General features: G+C 39.9%; 1 protein-coding gene across 4 annotated transcripts in view; it reads left to right on the top strand.

Annotated features, from left to right (window-relative positions):
- The window catches only part of sh3pxd2aa (SH3 and PX domains 2Aa), a 306,310-nt gene extending 286,141 nt beyond the window's left edge, over nucleotides 1–20,169 (top strand). For all 4 annotated transcript variants that reach the window (XM_060842142.1, XM_060842139.1, XM_060842140.1 and 1 more), the window contains 3 exons: nucleotides 7,859–7,908; nucleotides 14,670–14,789; nucleotides 16,019–20,169. In XM_060842142.1, coding sequence (XP_060698125.1) covers nucleotides 7,859–7,908; nucleotides 14,670–14,789; nucleotides 16,019–18,052 — 2,204 coding nt within the window. In that variant the 3' untranslated portion in view covers nucleotides 18,053–20,169. The remainder of the gene's footprint in view (nucleotides 1–7,858; nucleotides 7,909–14,669; nucleotides 14,790–16,018) is intronic.
- The last annotated feature ends 226 nt before the right edge of the window (nucleotides 20,170–20,395 follow it).

Below are 20,395 nucleotides of genomic sequence, written 5' to 3'. Positions count from 1 at the left end.
GCTGCATCTACTCCATCAATCAATTTAGTAAATTTGTAGGTTTCAGTGAGATCACTTCTCATTCTTCAGTACTCCAGAAAATTGAGGCGTGGTTTGGAAAATTTCTTTTCATTGGACAGTCCCATCATCCCAGGAACAAGTCTAATGAGCCTCAGTTGTATTCCCTCTCTAGGAAAAATATCTTTTCTGTGGTAAGTGACCAAAACTGCACACTCCAGATGCAGTCTAACCAAATTTCTCTGCAGTTGAAGCATGACTTCATTACTTTATTCAAGTCCTCTTACAATAAAGGCTAACATTGCATTAATCTTCCTAACAGCTTGCTGCAGCTAGATATTAGCCTTCAGTCAGTTATTAACAAGCACACCATGGCCCCTTTGCACATCTATATTTTCCAACCTCATACTATTTAAGAGATGCTCTCCATATCTGTTCTTCTACCAACGTGGATAACCTCACACTTTGCACATTATATTCCATCTATCACATTGTTGCCCAAATACAAAGCCTGTCCAAATCCTTCTGAAAATGTTTTACATTTTCCTTGCAACATACGTTCCTGTTTCCTTTGCATTATCTGCAAATTCGGAAATATTAAATTTGGTTCTCAACTCCAAATCATTGATGTATGTTATGAACTCCAAGTACTCATCCTTATGGTGTTCCACGAAACACAATCTACCAACTTGAGAATGATTCACTTATTCTTGCTTTGTGCTTTCTGCCTCTAAGCTAATTATTAGTCCATGTGAGTACGTTTCCTCCTGTACCATGTGCTTTATTTTTACTAGCCAACTTCCTATGAGAATCAAATGCCTTCTGAAAGTTCAAATAAAATGCATTCATCAACTCCCCTTTATCAATTTTGTTAGTAAAAAAACTTAAACAAATTGTCGAATATAATTTTCCATTCATAATTCCACACTGACTACACCCGATCAGATCATGTTTATCCAAATATCCATTTACCATGCCCTTTATTTCAGATTCTAGCATTTTCCCTGCTACTGTGTGAGGCTGACAGGTCAGCAGTTCGCTGCTTTTTTCTCTTGCTCCCTTCTTAAATAGTGGGGTGATATTTGCAAGCTTCTAATCTGCAGGAATCATTCTAAATCCATTGAATTCTGGAAGATAATTACCAATGCGTCAACTATCTCTACAGCCACCTCTTTCAACACTTGATGTTGAATATCAGGTCCTGGGAATGTATCACCTTTCAGCACCATTAATCTCTTCAGTATGATCTTCTTATACATATTCCTTTCCACTAACCTCTCATTCTCCCTTGCCTCCTGGAGCTCTAGTCCTGGGAGGTTGCTTGTATCTTCCTCAGTGAAAACAGGAACAAAGTAATCATTTAGCTTCTCTGCGATTTTGCAATTCCATATAGCAAATTTTCCTGACTTTACCTTTAATGGATTCATGTACCCACAACAAATGTTAACAACAGTATCATATTAATGGAGGATGTTCATAATGTTGCAAAAAGGAAAATACAGTATACCTGAGGACAGGGAGAATTCAGCTAAAGGTAATCAATTAATTATTTGATAAAAAGAATATGAGAGTATATTGGCAAGAAACTTAAAAGAAATTGTAAAAGTTTCCTAAGGTAGATAAAAAGGAAGAGATTATCAAAAGTAATTATGAGTCACTTAGAGGTAATGACTATTAGGAATATTAGAATGGTAAATAAGAAAATAAAACAGACATTAAACAAATACTTTATGCAGCATATCTGTCTTTATGATAGAAGACACAAAACAATTCAGCAGTAATAGCAACCCACTGTTTGATGAAAATGATGAACTTAGCAATAATATTAAAGGAAAAGTACTGGAGAAATGAATAAGACCTAGATATCTACAGATCACTGGATCTGATGATCTTCACCCTATAGTTTTGAAATAGGTGGTGTTATGATCCAGTTGATGATACCACCAGACAAGTCCGATCCGAAAATGAAATTAGCTTCAGAGATCATTTTTTGTTCAGTTGGTCATGTGGAAACAAGGTTAAACAATGTGATCTTGCAGACATTGCAATGGTAACAACCTTGATAGAATTATGGGTTGAGTATTGAGATCCCACACAGGTTCTCAGTGGATCCTTGGAATCAATTCTATAAAATCTTAGTGCTGCTGTGACCTTAACATTGTGGTAGGATGGCCACTCACCATTTGAAATCATAGCTCTTGGTCCAACAGCTGACACAGTTCTGGAATGGTGTCCTGAGACATTTTCAGTGTACAGCTGGAGAAAATGGTATTCGCTTGGAGGAAATGGCATTCAGAATGAAAGACTCTCAGCCTCTGTACCTGATCCACATCCTTTGGGAAAGTTCCGTCATTTCTTCATATGGAGGTGTTCAGTAGCCATGACAAATGCCAATGGTCCTGAGCTTTCTGACACATTTCTTTCTTCTCAATTTCTCTGCACCTTCATTGTACTGTGGCTGCAATGACGGTGATACCTGCTGTGGCTGGATCAATTGGTTACAGTCACAATGAACCTACTTGGACCTTTGACATAATGGACCTTATTCTGATATATGTAGTATTAGACATGTACACAAATATAGCAGGAAATTATAAGTACTATAGGATAACATTAGAATCTCTACAGTATGGAAACAGTCCCTTCAGCCCAACAAGTCCACACTGACCCTCTGAAGAGTAACCCACCCAGACCTATTGCCCTACCCTATCTTTACCCCTGACTAATGCACCTAACACTATGGGCAATTTAGCATGGCCATTTCACCTGACCTGCACATCTTTGGATTCTTGGGGGAAACCGTAGCCCCGGAGGAAACCTACACAGACACAGGGAGAATGTGCAAACTCCACTTAGACGGTCACCTAAGGCAGGAATCGAACCTGAGTCCCTGGCGCTGTGAGGCAGCAGTGCTAACCACTGAGCCACGTGCCACCCTAATTGAAGCAATCTCTCTCCAACTGCCACCACCCACCACCCCCAATATCAGTGAAGAAAGGCAGTATTGCATATCAGTACACTCATAAATACATAGCCCTTTGTGCCTGTAAGACCTTGGATTGTCTTTCAGGTGAACAGAAAGGTCGCTGGAGATTACTTGTGCTTCACAAAGATGCGTATGATCAATTTGTAATGACCAGTGACATGATCATGATTGCTTATGGCCATGATTTGTATTCGACAGAGTTGGTCATTGCGTACTGTTCGCATGCAGGATTTTATGATTACAGGTGTCTTTTACCTGTATTCAGTAAGTGCCTGATTAATGCAATTGCCTCTTGAAGGATCTCACACCACTGACAAACTGCTCCCTCAGTCAGAAAAAAGCACTGTGCCCATTTCTGGGTGTAGCCAATTTTTATTTCCATTGGTTTAAAGAGAGGCAAGACTGGCAATGTAACCTTCCAGGTCTTAGATGTTTCAGGTGAGATAGGGAGGAGTATAAAAGTGGTAGGAGAGTTTTGTTATTGATTAGGGAGAATGTCACAGCTATATTGAGGGAGGACACCTAGGAGGGCTCTTCCAGCAAGACCATATCAGTCGAGCTCAGAGATAGAAATGGCACAATTACTTTGAGATGTATTACAGGCCTTCCAGAAGATTATAGAAAAGTGTGAAGGATTTTTTGAGGCAATATGTAAATTGTCTAACAAAGGAAGATGCCGTACTCGACCTGGTATTGGGGACTGAGCCTAGTCGGTGATCAAATTTTAGTGGAGGGCGTATTTCAGGAATAGTGACTGTATTCTGTAAGTTTTAAGTTACCTTTGGATAAGGGTAAGAGTAGTCCCCGAATGAAAGTACTAAATTGAGGGAAGGCTGACTAGGATATTATTGGGCAGGAACTGAGGAATGTAGATTGGGGCAGCTGTTTGAGGATAAATCAACTCTGAAATGTGGGACCAGTCTTTAAAGACCAATTGACTAACAAACGTCAGAAGTCACCCAATGCCAAGTTATAGTCCAGCAGGTTTATTAAAATCACAAGCTTTCGAAGCACTGCTCCTTCGTCACCAGTATACGTACATGTCCAATATTTTCAATGCAGTTCTCCAATCTTTAAATATGCTATCCATGATTCAACCTTAAAAATGTTTTCTGTACCTTTAAGCCATATAAATTAAAAATGCTCTTTGACATGTAGCAATATAGATTAAAAACTACTGCTTCCTTAGCAATAAAGAGGGTAGAGCTATGTTCTTCAAGAGTTTATTACTTATATACCAAATAAACATACCAAATGCATGGAACCAAAGTGACTAGGCTGTTTGTGTCTCAGCAACTTATTTTATTTTTAATTGAGGGAGCCTTAGAAATGTATTTGTCTGAAAGAACTTGCATTACAATCAAAAATAACTTAGTTTTGCATATTTGGTGGTTAATGCCCTATGTATAGGTCTATACAACTCTCTGCACTCATGGAAAGAGATGCTGTTTAAGGGTAACTAGCTTTCTCTCCATCCAAATTCTCTGTTGTCCAAAGCTATTGTCTAGTTGATCTTCGATTAGTTTCCCAAATATCTACCGTCAAGAGATTGAATTATTTTGTAGATCATCGCTGCTGCTGTCATGGTATGAGCTTGTTTCCAGAAGGGTGTTTTTATTTGTTTGTGCAATAATTTGTTTTTCTATTCTTTCATGGGATATGGATGTTGTTGGCTGAGCCAAAATTTATCACTGCCCCTAGTTATCCTTTAGAATGTGTTGGTAAGCTCTTTCTTGAACTGCTGCAGTACATGTGCTGTAGACATATTCTTAATGTCTTCATGAAGGAAGTTCCAAGATTTTGATCCAGCGATACTAAGGGAATAACGATATATTTCTAAGTCTGAATGTGAAAATATATGAATTTTCAGCTAGTGGAATCTTCATATATTTGCTTCTCATGTCCTTCTAGATGATAGCAGTCATGGGTTTGGAAGGTGCTGTCTCAAAAGCTTTGGTGAATTTCTGTTGACTCGTGTAACATAAGAAACTGTGCATGCATACCGTAGTATTGAAGAATCCAGCAGACATTTATTGCAACTAATATATGTCAACATTACATTTCTCATATCAAGCATATCATATCTAGGCTAGTGTTACGGCAGTATTTACAATAAAGGATAATGCTTCCATAGAGTGTCATGCTTCAAATGATCTGAGCTAAGCTGTAGTATTAGATCTTTATGTCCTCAAATCACATGCTGTGAAGTAGTGATGATATCATGAGCATGTCTTTTATAGGAACACTAAATACTGAACATTAGACCGAACATAACATGACGCATCTAAGCTATCTGACAAAACAAAACTAGATAAATTGGGCATTAGCATGGAGGATGGAATATGATGTACAGAAATATGCCATCATCTGATTTAGAAATTTTATACTAAATTAAGGTGATGAACAGGGAAAATGCAGCAGGCTGTAAAATTCTGTGAGTGCAGTAGCATTGGACCTTTAAGTACAGATCTCATTTTACTAACTTGTAAGCTGACCTCTTCTTATCCAGTGCCTTACTTCTTTCCACCTTAAGCCCATCCATCACTTTATCACTTTACCATAAAACATTTACCTCTGTAGCAGACTATTAGTTATCACAGCATTACCTCCCATTTCACTATTTGGATATGACTTATCAGGAGCTGTCTGCTTGTTAGCATTGTTTTCCAATGTGGAAAAAAAGATATGTTACAAAAAGGGACAGATGCTGTATGTTTGACAGGATTCTTTTACAAGGATGGAGCAGGTGGATGTTTACATTGACTCCATGTTTTGTGTTACATTTTACATTTGTTAGTTTGTATGGGCTTAGCACCTTTGCTCAAATGATTCAAAATTCAACACTTGTCCTTTCTCAGGACATAGAACATCAAACAGTAGAGCACAGTATAGGCCCTTTGACCCGCGATATTGTGCCTGCGTTTTATCCTACTCTTATGGTCAAACTAACCTACATATCCTTCATTGTACTATCTTCCATGTCTTATCCAAGAGTCACTTAAATATCCATATTATCTGATGTACTACGACTGCCAGCAGTGCATTCCTAAAGTGATGTAGATATAATGTCAAAAGGCAGTCAGTTAAGTTGCCAAATGAAAGGTTGCTGTACAAAATAAACTCCGGGTGTTGGGATTGATATATTAGCATTGATACTGGAAGCAGGAAAGTTGGGATAAATGGGACATTTCTGGTTGGCAAACTATAACTAGAAAAGTGCTCCAGGGATCATTGCTGAGGCCACACCTATTTGTACTCTATACTAATGACCTGGATGAAGGGCCTGCGTATTATAACAAAGTTTATTCATGAAGGAAGGGTTTGGAGGATTATGGGTCGGATGCTGGCAGGTGGGACTAGATTGGGTTGGGATATCAGGTTGGCATGGACGGGTTAGACTGAAGGGATATAGATGCATCTGTTTCCATGCTGTAAATCTCTATGACTCTCTGTGAAGATAGCAGAAAAGTTAAGGTGGATACAAAACATTTGCAAAGGGATATAGATGGATCATGTTAGTGTGCAAGATTTTGACAGATAAAGTATAATGTAGGAAAATATGAGGTTGTTCACTTTGGCAAGAAGAATAAAATGACAGAATATTATATAAAAGAAATGATACAACAGAATGCAGAGGGATCTAGGTGCTCTTGTATATGAATCCCAAAAAGTTAGCATGAAGCCACAGGAAGTAGTTAAGAAGGCAAATGGAATATTGGCTTTTATTGTTGTGGGATAGAGTATAGAAGTCAGGAAGCCTTGCTACAATAATGCAGAGCATTGATACCTCATAAAGTATATTTCTAAAACTGACCTACTTTGGTGGAAATCGAACAATCTCTTTTAGAATGGTCTGTTCAGTTGCATGTCAGTCTGAAAACCAATCTCGTGCTGGGACCTGAACATACATTAAACACCTGCTTTGCCTGTACATAGATGTGGACATTTTAGGCTGATTTTTGTTTTGGTCTTTACCAATGTGACATAAATTAAACATCAAGCTCAGATTGGGCATGTTAATTCTGCCTACCATTTTGGAGTCTGCAGAGGCTATTTAACAGCACAATAGAATTTCTAAGTCACATGTTCATGGAACTTCAAGTGAAATGCGCTTAATTTATTTCCCTGTTCCCAGATGCTCTTGATGTGAGAACAGTGGATTCTAGCTCCTTCTCAGGCTGTAGTGGAACCAGCTAATATTGAACAAAGAACATAGAAAAGTACGGCACAGAACAGGCCCTTTGGCCCACGATGTTGTGCCGAGATTTAATCCTAATGTAAAATACAGTAACTTAACCTACGCACCCCTCAACTCACTGTGCATCCATGTGCATGTCCAGCAGTCACTTAAATATCCCCATACCCTACCCATATCATGAGTGCAGACATGATATAATGTACAACCCTCAGTAATATTTCTGAACATACATCAATGTACATAATTTCTACTCGGTGTTCCAACTAATGCTGAAATACAAGTATATTGCTTGACAAAGGTTTAACCAGTGACATAGTGGTAATATAACTGATCTAGTAATCCTGAGAACTACACCTGTGCTCTGGATCGAAGGTTCAAATCCTACCACTGCAATAAGGTGAAATTTGAATTCATTTAGAAAAATCTGGAATTAAGTCTAATGGTGACCATGTAACCAATTGTGAATTTTTTATAAAAAATTCATCTGGTTCACTAATGCCTTTTAAGGAAGGAAATCTGGCGTACGTGTTTTGATAAATTAACCATGATGGTTGACTCTTAATTATCCCAATGAAGTGGCCTCAACAAACTATTTAATTTAAGGACAATAATGAACAGTGATGTCCACTAATGCCTCAGACTGCTTGGTAATCACAATTTGGAATTTTTTCCCACAGGTTCCCCAAACTTAAGACAGAAACCACCACCACGCAGAGAAACTAGCCTGGTATGTATGGATTTTGTTTTCCTATTGTATCAGCAGTGCACTCACTAAACCTTCCAAACTCACGATCTCTACCACCCAAAAGAACAAACATATCAGAACATTGCCACCTGCAAGTTCCCTTACAAGCTATACATCATTCAGATTTGAAACTGTAATTACTAACCTTTCTCTGTCCTCTGGATGAAAATTTTGGAGTAAAAGCTGCTGGATATCAATCCTTAGAATCATAGAGATATACAACACAGACACTGACCCTTTGGTCCTACTTGTCCATGCCGACCAGATATCCTAACCTAATCTAGGCCCATTTGCCAGCACTTGGCTCATATCCCTCTAAACCCTTCCTATTCATATACTCATCCAGATGCCTTTTAAATGTTGTAATTGTACCAGCTTCCACCACTTCCTCTGGCAGCTCATTCCATACACGCACCACTCTCTGCATGAAAACACTGCCCTTAGGTCCCTTTTAAATCTTTCCCCTCTCACCCTAAACTAATCCCTCTAGTTCTCGACTCCTTCAACCCAGGAAAATGACCGTGTCTATTTACCCTATCCATGCTCTTCATGATTTTATAGATCTCTATAAGGTCACACCCTCAGCTTCTGACACTCCAGGGAAAACAGCCCCAGCCTATTCAGCCTCTCTCTATAGCTCAAACCTTCCAACCCTGGCAACATCCTTGTAGACCTTTTCTGAACCTATTCAAGTTTCACAACATCCTTCCGATAGAAGGGAGACTAGAATTGCACACAATATTCCAAAAGTGGCCTAACCAATGTCCAACAGTCGCAACATGACCTCACAACTCCTACACTCAATGCTCTGGCCAATAAAAGAAAGTATACCAAACACCTTCTTCACTATCCTATCTACCTGCGACTCCAGTTTCAAGAAATTATGAATCTGCACTTCAAGGTTTCTTTGTTGAAGGACCCTTCTATTAAGTGTGTAAGTCTTGCTCTGATTTGCCTTTCCAAAACACAGAACCTCACATTTATCTAAATTAAGTTTCATCTGCCAATTCTCAGCCCTAGGGCCCATCTGATCAACATCCTGTTATATTCTGAGGTAACCTTCTTCGCTGTCCACCACACCTCCAATTTTGGTGTCATCTGCAAACTTAATAACTATACCTCCTACGTTTACATCCAAATCAATTACATAAATGACAAAAAACAATGGACCCAACAATGATCCCGGTGGCACACACAGGCTTCCAATCTGAAAAGCAACCCTCCACTACCACCCTCTGTCTTCTACTTTCAAGCCAGTTCTGTATCCACATGGCTTTCTGATATATTTTTCTGTGTGGTTTGCTGTTCACTAAAACCCCAACTTAAGTGACATTAGCAAGTTTAATATTGTGGTCGCTATGCCCAAATCTTATATCCAAGAACCAACACCATAAAAAGAGAATCCATGAGTAAACATTTGGTATCTCTGCAAGTTAGGAGCTATAAGTAACTTGATGTAACTTTTCAATACATTCAGGGGAAATGATTGAGAAAATCCCCATATTTATTTCCAGATGTGTCCAGTGGCTGTTTTGCCGTTCAAAGGTTAGATCCAGGAGTGAAGTTAGTAAGCTTTTCACACAAAAGGTGGTAAAAATCTGCAACCTCCTTCTGTAAATAGCAATTATTAATCAATTATTAATTTTAAATCTGAAATTGATAGGCTTGACACAATGCTGTATTGGAGAGGTGTTATTCAAATTTGGCAGGGCGATGAAGCACTGAGTAGATATAAAATCAGGAGCAAGGTCCAATTAGATATTGAAGGAATGCTAGGTCAGCCCAGTAGGCAGAGAAGACATGGGCATGAGAACGCACATGACAACTCTGGAAAACTAAAGTGTCACTATTTTAATACGAGGAGCTTGACTGCTAAGGAGCAGATGAACTCAGAGTGTTGATTCGCACATGAGAATATGATATTATTGCATTCACTGAGACATGACTGGAGAAAGTGGCAGCTGAACATTCTAGGGTATACAACTTTCAGGCATAATGTGGGAGGGAGGCTTGCATCACTGATAAAGGCAACTATCACTGCAGTAATGAGGGAGGATGTCCTACAAAAACCTTCAAATGATGACATCTGAGTAGACCTGAGAAAAGCTGGGATCATACTGTCTCTGAAGGCAGATAGAGGAGCAAATATATAGGAAAATCATGTTAAAATGTGAGAGAAAAAGGGTTATAGTTTTTTTCCTTATTCATGCTAGGCCAGCATTTGTTGCCCATCTTTGCACAGAGGGTATTTAAGCATCACCCACATTGCTGTGGGTCTGGAGTCACATGTAGTCCAGACAAAGGTAAAGACAACAGTTTCCTTCACAAAATAGCATTAGACTCCGGATTTTTATTAAATCCAAATTCCACCATCTGCCATGGCAGGATTTAAACCCAGGTCCTCCAGAACATTACTTGGGTCTCTGGATTAATGGTCCAGTGATAATACCACAAGGCCATTTCCTCCACTATACTCGTAGAAGATCTTAACTTTGCTAACATTAACTAGGATTGCTTTAGTGTGAAAGGGGTTGAGTGGAATCTTTGAAGTACATCCAGGAGAGCTTTTTGTGCCAGTACGTAGATAGTCCTGCTGGAGACGGGGCAGTGTTTGACCTAATCCCTGGGAATGAAGCCAGTCAAGTGGTTAAAGTTTAAATGGGTGAGCATTTTGGAAATAGTGACCATAACTCTACAAGCATTATAAAATGGGATAAGGATTGTGCAGAAGTTAAATGCCTAAATTGGGCAAGGCTAATTTAAGGATCTGGCAAACTTAACCTGGGAGTAGCTACTTGCAGGTAGATCTACATTTGTAAAGTGGAAAACTTTTGAAAGTAGTACTGTGTTCCTCTAAGGTTGAAGGGGAAGGGCAGAAAGTCCAGAGAACTCTGGATGTCAAGGGATATTGAGAGTTTGATAAAGAAAATAAAGGAAACATATATCTTGTACAGCTCATTAAAAAATATGGGAGGCCCTTCAAAAGTATAGAAAGTTTAGGGTTGCTTAAAAAAGAAATTAGAAGGGCAAAGAGAGGCCACAAAATATCTTTGGCATATAGAATTAAGGAAATTCCCAAGGCTTTTCATGAGTAAGAGGAAAGAATGGGACTTATTAGAGACCAAAGGGGCAATGTTTACGTGGAGTCAGAGGACGTGGATGAAATCTTAATACTTTCTTATCTGTATTCAAAGAAGTGAAAGGCATTGTAGCCAGGGATTTCTTTTGGGATGGTGAGGTTCGAGAACATGTTAAGATTATAAGGAGAGATGGTATATGTTTTAGTGGGCATAAAGGTGCATAAATCCTCAGGGCAATGTATCCCAGGCTGCTAAGGAAGACAAGGGAGGAGATTGCTGGTGTCTGGCAGAGATATTTAATACTTTGCTGGCTACTGGTGAAGTGCCAGAAAACTGGAGGATGGTTTATGTCATTTATTTATTCAAGAGGGTAACAGAGAGTGGCCAGGTAATTATAGGTCAGTCAGTTTGACATCAATGGCAGGGACATTATTGGAAAAATTTCTGAGAGACACTTGGAAATTAAGCAGGGATAGTTAGCCCAGATTTGTGAGGAGGTAATCCTGTCTGACTAATTAAATTGAGTTTTTTGAAAAGGTGACTAAATATATTGATGAGGATAGTGCAATTGATGTAGTTTACATGGACTTCATTAAGGCTTTTGAGAAGGTTCCAATGGGAGGTTGGTCCAAAAAGCCCATAGGATCCAAGGAAGGTTGAAGAATAAAGGGATCTTGGTGTACATGTCCATAGAGCCCTGAAGGTGTCAGCACAGTTAGACAAGGTAGTGAAGTCATATGGGATGCTTGCCTTCATTCACTGTGGAAAAAGTGGGGATAGCAGATGCTGGACATCAGAGTTTAGTATGTGGTGCTGAAAAAGCACAACAAGTCAGGCAGCATCCGAGGAGCAGAAGAATCGACGTTTTGAGCATAAGCTCTTCATCAGGAATGAGGATCGGGGGGCGGTGGGGGGGGATGCTGAGAGATTGTTGAGAGGGGAATGAGGTTGGGGGGAAGGTAGCTGAGAACACAAGGGGGGGGTGGAACGGATAGATGGGAAAAGTGATGGACAGGTCAGGAGGACAGTGCTGAGTTGGAGGCTCAGGACTGGGATAATGTAGGGGGAGGGGAAATGAGGAAACTGGTGAAATGCATATTGAGTCATAGAGTCACAGAGATGTACAGCATGGAAACAGACCTTTCGGTCCAACCCGTCCATGCAGACCAGATATTCCAATGCAGTCTAGTCCCACCTGCCAACACCCGGCCCATATCCCTCCAAACCCTTTCTATTCATGTACCCATCCAAATGCCTCTTAAATGTTGCAATTGTACCAGCATCCACCACTTCCTCTGGCAGCTCATTCCATACTCGTACCACCCTGTGTGAAAACGTTGCCCCTTAGGTCTCTTTTATATCTTTCCGCTCTCACCCTAAACCTATGCCCTCTAGTTCTGGACTCCACAACCTCAGGGGAAAGACTTTGTCTATTTACCCTATCCATGCCCCTCACAATTTTGTAAACCTAAATAAGGTCACCTGTCAGCCTCTGACTCTCCAGGGAAAACAGCCCCAGCCTGTTTGGCCTCTCCCTATAGCTCAGATCCTTCAACCCTGGCAACCTTCTTGTCAATCTTTTCTGAATCCTTTCAAGTTTCACAACATCTTTCCGATAGGGAGGAGACCAGAATTGCACGCAATATTCCAATAGTGGCCTAACCAATGTCCTGTATAGCTGCAACATGACCTCCAAAATCCTGTACTCAATATTCTGACCAATAAAAGAAAGCTTACCAAACGCCTTCTTCACTATTCTATCTACCTGCGAGTCCACTTTCAAGGAGCTACGAACCTGCACTCCAAGGTCTCTTTGTTCAGCAACACTCCCTAGGACCTTACCATTAAGTGTATAAATCCTGCTAAGATTTGCTTTCCCAAAATGCAGCATCTCACATTTATCTGAATTAAACTTCATCTGCCATTTCTCAGCACACTGGCCCACCTGATCAAGATCCCATTGTAATCTGAGGTAACCCTCTTTGCTGTCCACTACACCTCCAATTTTGGTGTCATCTGCAAACTCATTAACTGTACCTCTTATGCTCGCATCCAAATCATTTATGTAAATGATAAGTAGAGGACCCAGCACCGATCCTTGTGGCACTCTACTGGTCACAGGCCTCCAGTCTGAAAAACAAGCCTCCACCACCACCATCTGTCTTCTTCCTTTGAGCCAGTTCTGCATCCTAATGGCTAGTTCTCAATGTATTCCATGAGATCTAACCTTGCTAATCAGTCTCCCATGGGGAACCTTGTTGAACGCCTTACTGAAGTCCATATAGATCACATCTACCACTCTGCCCTCATCAATCCTCTTTGTTACTTCTTCAAAAAACTCTATCAAGTTTGTAAGACATGATTTCCCACGCACAAAGCCATGTTGACTATTCCTAATTAGTCCTTGCCTTTCCAAATACATGTACATTCTGTCCATCAGGATTCCCTCCAACAACTTGCCGACTATCAACATCAGCCTCACTGGTCTATAGTTCCTTATCTTGTCCTTACTACCTTTCTTAAACAGTGGCACCACATTAGCCAACCTTCAGTCGTCCGGCACTTCAGTGTAACTTTGCAGGGTCCCAAGGTGGAGTATGAGGTATTCTTTCTCAGGCATCGGGTGGTAAATATTTGGCGATGGAGGAGGCCCAGGACCTGCATGTCCTTGGCAGAGTGGGAGGGGGGGTTGAAGTGTTCAGCCACGGGGCGGTGGGGTTGGCTGGTGGGGTGTGCCCCATAGATGTTCTCTGAAACAATCTGCAAGTTGGCGTCCTGTCTGCTTGGTGTAGAGGAGACCACATCGGGTGCAAAGGATACAGTAGATAGCAGAGGTCCGTTGCAAGTCTGGGAGAGAGTGACCCTGAGCTGATGCGGGGTGGACTGCAGGTTGAGTAGATGGCGACACATGGCTGCTAGCGTGGAACGGAAGGATACATCTACTGTATCTGTTGGGTCTTTTGGTGAAGTTGCAAAGATGTCCCAAGTGAGAAAGTATCAGCACAAAGGGCATGCAGTGTTAGTGGTGTTGGGACTTGGAATTGGGACGATAACGCAGGCAGTGGTAGAATATGAGCCTTGGTGAGAGATGGATGCAGTAGCAGAGATAGATTGAGTTGAGAGATCGGAGAGAAAACGGCATTTACTCTGGTTGAGTGGAGAATGTCATTGCCCTTCTTTGTACAGTGTTGCACATTCTTCCAGATAGCTAAGAGTGAACCAATCGTGTGGCCAACTTGGACCAGATTGGCATGGCCTGGTGTCATAGCCTGTCTTGGTTGTGGAACAGGATGTCCTACCTCTGCATGACCCCATCAGCCAGGATCTCCAGGTACAGATTTAGCAGGGATCTATCAGCAGTTTCTTGCTACATATTCAGTTTGAGAGTGGCTTTCCAGCAGTAAAATAAGTATTCGATAAATGGGAGCAAACAAATATAGAATGACTTTATCTTTTTTGGTTTTTTTGACAGGCTAAAGTACTAAATGTTAACAATGGAAACGAGTGAGAATACATTTTTGGTAGCAGAATAAACTGTAACAGATGTTTGACATTATTTTTTTACGTGTGCTGCACATAGATCGAATAACAATAGTTGTGAAAATGCCAGGTTCATTTTAAGGCTTTTGCCAGTGTTCACTTTTTGTATTGCAATCTGTTCAGGGATTCCAGCTGCCCAAGCCTCCAGAGCCACCTGCTGTTGAAGTGGAGTACTACACCATTGCAGAATTCCAAACACACATTGCTGATGGGATCAGCTTTCGTGGAGGACAAAAAGCTGAGGTACGCAGCACGTTTAACAATCTCCAAAAAACTTTTGGCACAGCAAAGCTTGATAATTATATACAAAATATTATCACCTTGTGGAAACCAATAAACTAACAGAATTTACCAATAAACTAACAAACAAATAAACAATAAACTAACAAAAGTAGATTTCACAGATTTATTAGCAGTCCAGTTGGAATATATAACACCAATTCCAGACACAAAATCTTAAACTGAATTCCAACTCCTTTTCTTCACAGTGTTAGGCACCAACTCATTCAAGTAACTTTACTCAGTATACATTTTACAGGTACAATTTCCATGAAAACATTTCTCCAGATCGCTCCTAGTTCTACAAGTGGATTTAATTGATTTTGTCTTCTTTTCCATCTATGTCATGGCTTTGTTCTCCTACAGCCTATTGCAGTAACTCCACTGCTGAGATCATCTTTTGGTTCTGACCTTATGTCTGTTTTCAACCAGTTTCTATTCCCTAGCCACCTGAGATCACACTCTACTTCCCTGGAACCTAAAGTCTCAATTTCACTTTCAGTTAGGAACTGTCTAAATAGAGAACTTTCACACCAGAGTTAGCATACCGAACGAAACATTTGACAATTTATTTGTGTAGACAACGGCTCTTCCATGCTAATCCTATGGAATGTAGATTTCATCACCAAATAAAATTAGAAGCAAATGTTTTATCAAATATTTAAATCAGATAGAGCTTACCTTTCCCAAGTGAATGATTTTGGATGGCAATTTTCATTTGGTTTCCTTTAGAAATCTGCTGCCAAAATATAAATTATTTTACAGGAGAATTTTTTAATGTGTTTTTAACAAAAATAATCATAGACTGTATTAGGTGTCTAGCATCAAATACCAAGGAGGGAGATTTTACACATTTCCCAATTTGCTTCATTATTAATATCTACAAGTTCTACTTGAGCAACGTTCCTCACCTTTGCTATTGTTAAGTCAAGGCAAAAATCTACTATTTTCTCTTTTCTAGACACATTTAATTTGGTTTACAGAGTTACAATATTCCAAATTCTTACAACTTTCAGTAATATATTTTCAATTTGACGTAGTTTTATAACTAAAATGTGTCATACAGCAAGGATTTGCCACAAAATATGCAGATATGTACATGCTGTGTGGCACTAGCACCATGCTTTATGCACTATGTATCTCATTGTCCTTGAAACATGTATATAGTAATTATTTACATATTTGATCCTTAGGTCATTGAGAAAAATTTAGGTGGCTGGTGGTATGTACAGATTGGGCAGCAGGAGGGTTGGGCACCATCTTCATACATTGACAAGAGGAAAAAGCCAAATCTGTCCAGAAGAAGCAGCACACTAATCCGCCCAAAAATCCCTCCACCTGCACCACCCACCAAAAGCAAGCCAAATTCTGAGGAAACAGGTCAAGGAAATAACATTGAATGCATGCAACAAAAGCCCAAGTTTGAGGAACCAGAGTATGATATTCCAGCTACAATCTTTGACCATGAGCTTGAGACCAGCATGAATTTAGTTGCTGATGAGCAGGCTAAAGAGGATTCAGTTGATCAGGACCAGCCAGAGTCCAACCAGCAACAAAGCAAACCATGCCCATTATCCACGCTGCGAAAAGCCCGCTTCAAAGTGGGTGAATCTTCAGAAAGCTTGTTCCGCGATGACCAGCTTGTCTATCCTCCCAGTGATAAGGAATGCAACCAAGGAGGGAGTAGCAATAGTTTAGTATGTAATCAGGTTTATGAAACTATTACTCAGGTTGATGCCGCAGTGTCAGCATCAGAGACCAGCTGTTCACCAAAATATATTTCACCAAAACACTCTCTAAAAAACCTTCAGTTAAAATCTGAGAAGAAAACTGATGCTAGGAAAGACCTGGATCCTGAAAATAGTGGAGACAATTCCTGCAAATCCATCTCTGATATCGGTGACTGCACCACACAGAAAGTTGGCTCAAAAAAAGACAAGGAGATATCTGAAACAAACGCACACATAGAACAGAAAGCTGCTCTTAGTCCCATAACCAGGCCAAAGCCTTCTGTGAGACCAAAGCCTTTACTGGTGAAGCCAGAAGCACAGAATATGGAGATCAGCACCATCAGGCGCCAACTTAGGCCTACAGGACAGTTGAAACACAACTCAAAAGGGATAAAGATTGATGATGCAGAAACTATCTCATTGACATCATCTGAAAATTCAGAAGATTCTTTCACTAAAAGTACAGTGGATCTTTCTACAAATACATCACTCAGCCAAGTGGGACTGGGCCCAGCAAAACCCAGTGATCAGGAAACAGAATCATTGTGTCAGTATAAGACAGTGGATAAATATGAAAAAGTTCAGGACAATGAAATCAGTTTTCCAGCAGGAATAATGGTTGAGGTTCTAGAAAAACAAGACAGTGGTTGGTGGTTTATTCGAATTGGAGATGATGAGGGATGGGCCCCAATCTTCTACTTGGAGCATGTTAGTGGCAGGCCAGCAGAGGGCCCTGGAGAGTCAGTAACTCCGAATAGGGACAGGTCAGTGAATGAAAACCAACTCAACAATGTAGAGAAAGTGGACAAGAAGGTTCAGGCATTAAATAACATCAACCTTGGCCTAAAGCGAGTAACACCCCCAATTCCTGCAAAACCTCCTGGAGGGTTTGCAAGACTAGGAGGAAATGTGAATGGTTCAGTAAAAATGAGAAATGGGTTGAAACAGGTAGCTGTGAGGCCACAATCTGTATTTGTTTCCCCTTCGAGCAAAGAAAGTAACAGCCTAGCTGCATCACTGAGGAGGAATGAATCTATGATGTGTCATGAGAATATCAAGTCTACAGTGAATATCCGCCGTAATGCATCTTTCAACAATGTCCGGTTACGAAAGAAGAATGAGGAGTCTGACTCTATACACTCTGTGGCAATGTCAGTTTCAAGCCAGACAAAGGGCAGACCTTCAGAAAAGTGTGGAGGAATTGAGTCAGATGCTATAGGCAGAACTTCCCAGAAAGATGGGATTCCTGTGTCAGCTGTGAGACCAAAACCAGTGTGCATCCAGGAGAAACCTCAGTTCATTCAGAACAACTGGAGAGAAGTATACATTGCAATCGCTGACTATCAGGGAGATGAGGAAACCATGGGCTTCCAAGAAGGCAGTTCTGTGGAGGTGCTGGAGCGTAATCCCAATGGTTGGTGGTACTGTCAAATAATAGATGGTGGATGCTCTAGAAAGGGCTGGGTGCCTTCAAATTATCTAGAAAAAAAGTACTAAAATTTCTTTTTATATATATAAATATATTTTAATTTATCGATGCAATGAGCATTTTCTAATGGAACTGCCAAGCAAACACTGCAAACCCGCAATGGAATAAATGCCGCTATATTTCAAGTGCTGAATTGCTGAGCTAGTGTATACCAGTGAGACTATAACTACAGCTGATTAAGGATGTGGAAAGACACCTGTAGATGACGGGAATTATGTAGTCTGTCTGCACACAGTGGGTTCTGGACATTAAAGTATCAAAGTGGAGCTGATTATTTACAGCTGGACAAAGGCGAGTTGCACTTTCTACATGCAACAGAGTTACTCAAAAGCCGGACCTTTGAGCAGAGTTGAATATTTTAAATTAATTATTATTGTTTTATTATTTACTTTTAACTGAATAATCAGGAGTTATTCTGGACTTTTTCACTGGTGCCTTTAGCATGCCTAAAGTATATAACCTGAGAAGTAACATTCTTTTTAATGTGCCAAAAATGTAAGTTAATCTGTTCGAATTTCTTTGACTTGATGGAATGGCTTTAAGCTCTCACTGGCTTTTATGCTGTGTGTTATGTTGGAGGGGAGATGAAAGGGAACTAGTAACATGTAATGTGACAGATGAGATAGAAACCCCAATATTTGGAGTAGTGCAGAGATGCTAATTACATTGGCAAATGTTTCTCAAGGATGCCATTTTTACTGTTTTGTCACGAGGTTTTTCTGATTTTTCTCATATAGAGTCTAGGCACATTCATTATTTTGCTTCAGTTCATCAGACCACAAATGTTCTCAGGATGACATTAGTAAAGTTAGTATCTCTTCTACTGTTGCCCAACAGTACATAACCCTACTTTTCTACTTCTAGCTTGGAGTGTTATTAAGGTGACATTTTCAGCAGAGCTCCTGATATTCAGAAAGCAAATGACCCCAGCATGCTCTGTCCATGCCCTTTATTTGCATCAAATCTTTGCAACAGAGTATGGATCTGGGATGAATAATTCTTTTGAACAAATAACAAGAGGAACATTTCACACTGCTAAATAAAACACACAACCTCAGAAGTCTGAGAGATAAGAGCTTTAGCCGCAGTTCGTTGGTATGGGTTTGGTTATTTATAAAATATTTTATCCTAGATTCTTTTTGCAGTGCTTCTCTAGTTGGAAGATCTTTTGTATATAGTATTGTTGCAAGACACTTAAACAAGGACACTAACAACAAACTTGCACCCTCTTTCAGGGGTGAATGGTGTAGTGAAAGATGCAGCACTTCCTGCAATGCACTACATTACTGACAAAGAAAAAACAAAATGTGGCTCATAGCCCCATGACTGGATAACTAACACTGCAATTCACATTAAACATGAAGGCACGTGGCCCTGGATGTTGGATTCAGTAACTGAATTACACATCGGTAATATAGTACATTAATGGGTTTCATGTGTGTTGTCAAATGTAGCTAAGTGATTTTCTTTGAATGGAAATAAGAGTCGCCAGTTGAAAATTACCATTACTTTGCAGCAGCTCTGACTGATATGTAGGCTAGGAACTTTTAAGCTGAAAGAAAAAAATGCTTCTTCATGAACTTGACTAGATTACTCAGCTAATGAGAAGAGAAAGTGCTAGAGAAACTCAGCAGAGCTGACAGCATTTGTGAAAAGTTAACACTTCATGTTCAATGTGACTTCTTCAGGACAGTTTTATTCAGCACTATATTATTCATTGTCGTTTGGTAAAGCCTGTTACTGCCAGCTGTGCTTTACTGCCTCTACAGATGTACTACTGGAATGCAAATTAGTACATTCACAGTGGATGGTACAATCATTTGGGGACTGAGACTGGTCCCACTTATTGGACTATTGTGTCACACCCATCTTATGAATGTGAGTAGTATTTTTCGTTGGCATGTTGTTTGTTCAGGAATAAACACTTCTTCAATAGTGTAATGCATATGTGTAGTAATTCTTGATTTTATACAATAGTACAACACTTGGCAGGAATTAAAGTTTTCAGAGATGTGCTGAGTAGATCCCACTAAAAACATGATGAACAGCATACATCTTAACCACCAGTTACTGCCAAATTAGATTTACTGTGTTATGATGTTGTGACTGGCAGCATTCCTTCAAACTAATTAGGTGATTTTAGCATAAAGATTTGTACAATGTTTCTTGAAGTAGCTTCGAGATTTGAAAAAGCTACTTACCTAATATTGATTTCTTTCACATGCATACAACAGTTAAAAATGGATTTTATAGCCAATTCTTCAATGCATCTAAGCAATAAAACCAAACTATCCATTTATCTTACATGAATATTTTGTCAGCCTACTTCTAATTCTTCTCGTCTCAAACTT

This window comes from Hemiscyllium ocellatum, chromosome 22 (assembly GCF_020745735.1).
Source record: "Hemiscyllium ocellatum isolate sHemOce1 chromosome 22, sHemOce1.pat.X.cur, whole genome shotgun sequence".
NCBI lineage: Eukaryota > Metazoa > Chordata > Chondrichthyes > Orectolobiformes > Hemiscylliidae > Hemiscyllium > Hemiscyllium ocellatum.
Note: the sequence above shows the minus strand (reverse complement) of the source record. Positions and strands in the feature narration are given on the sequence as shown.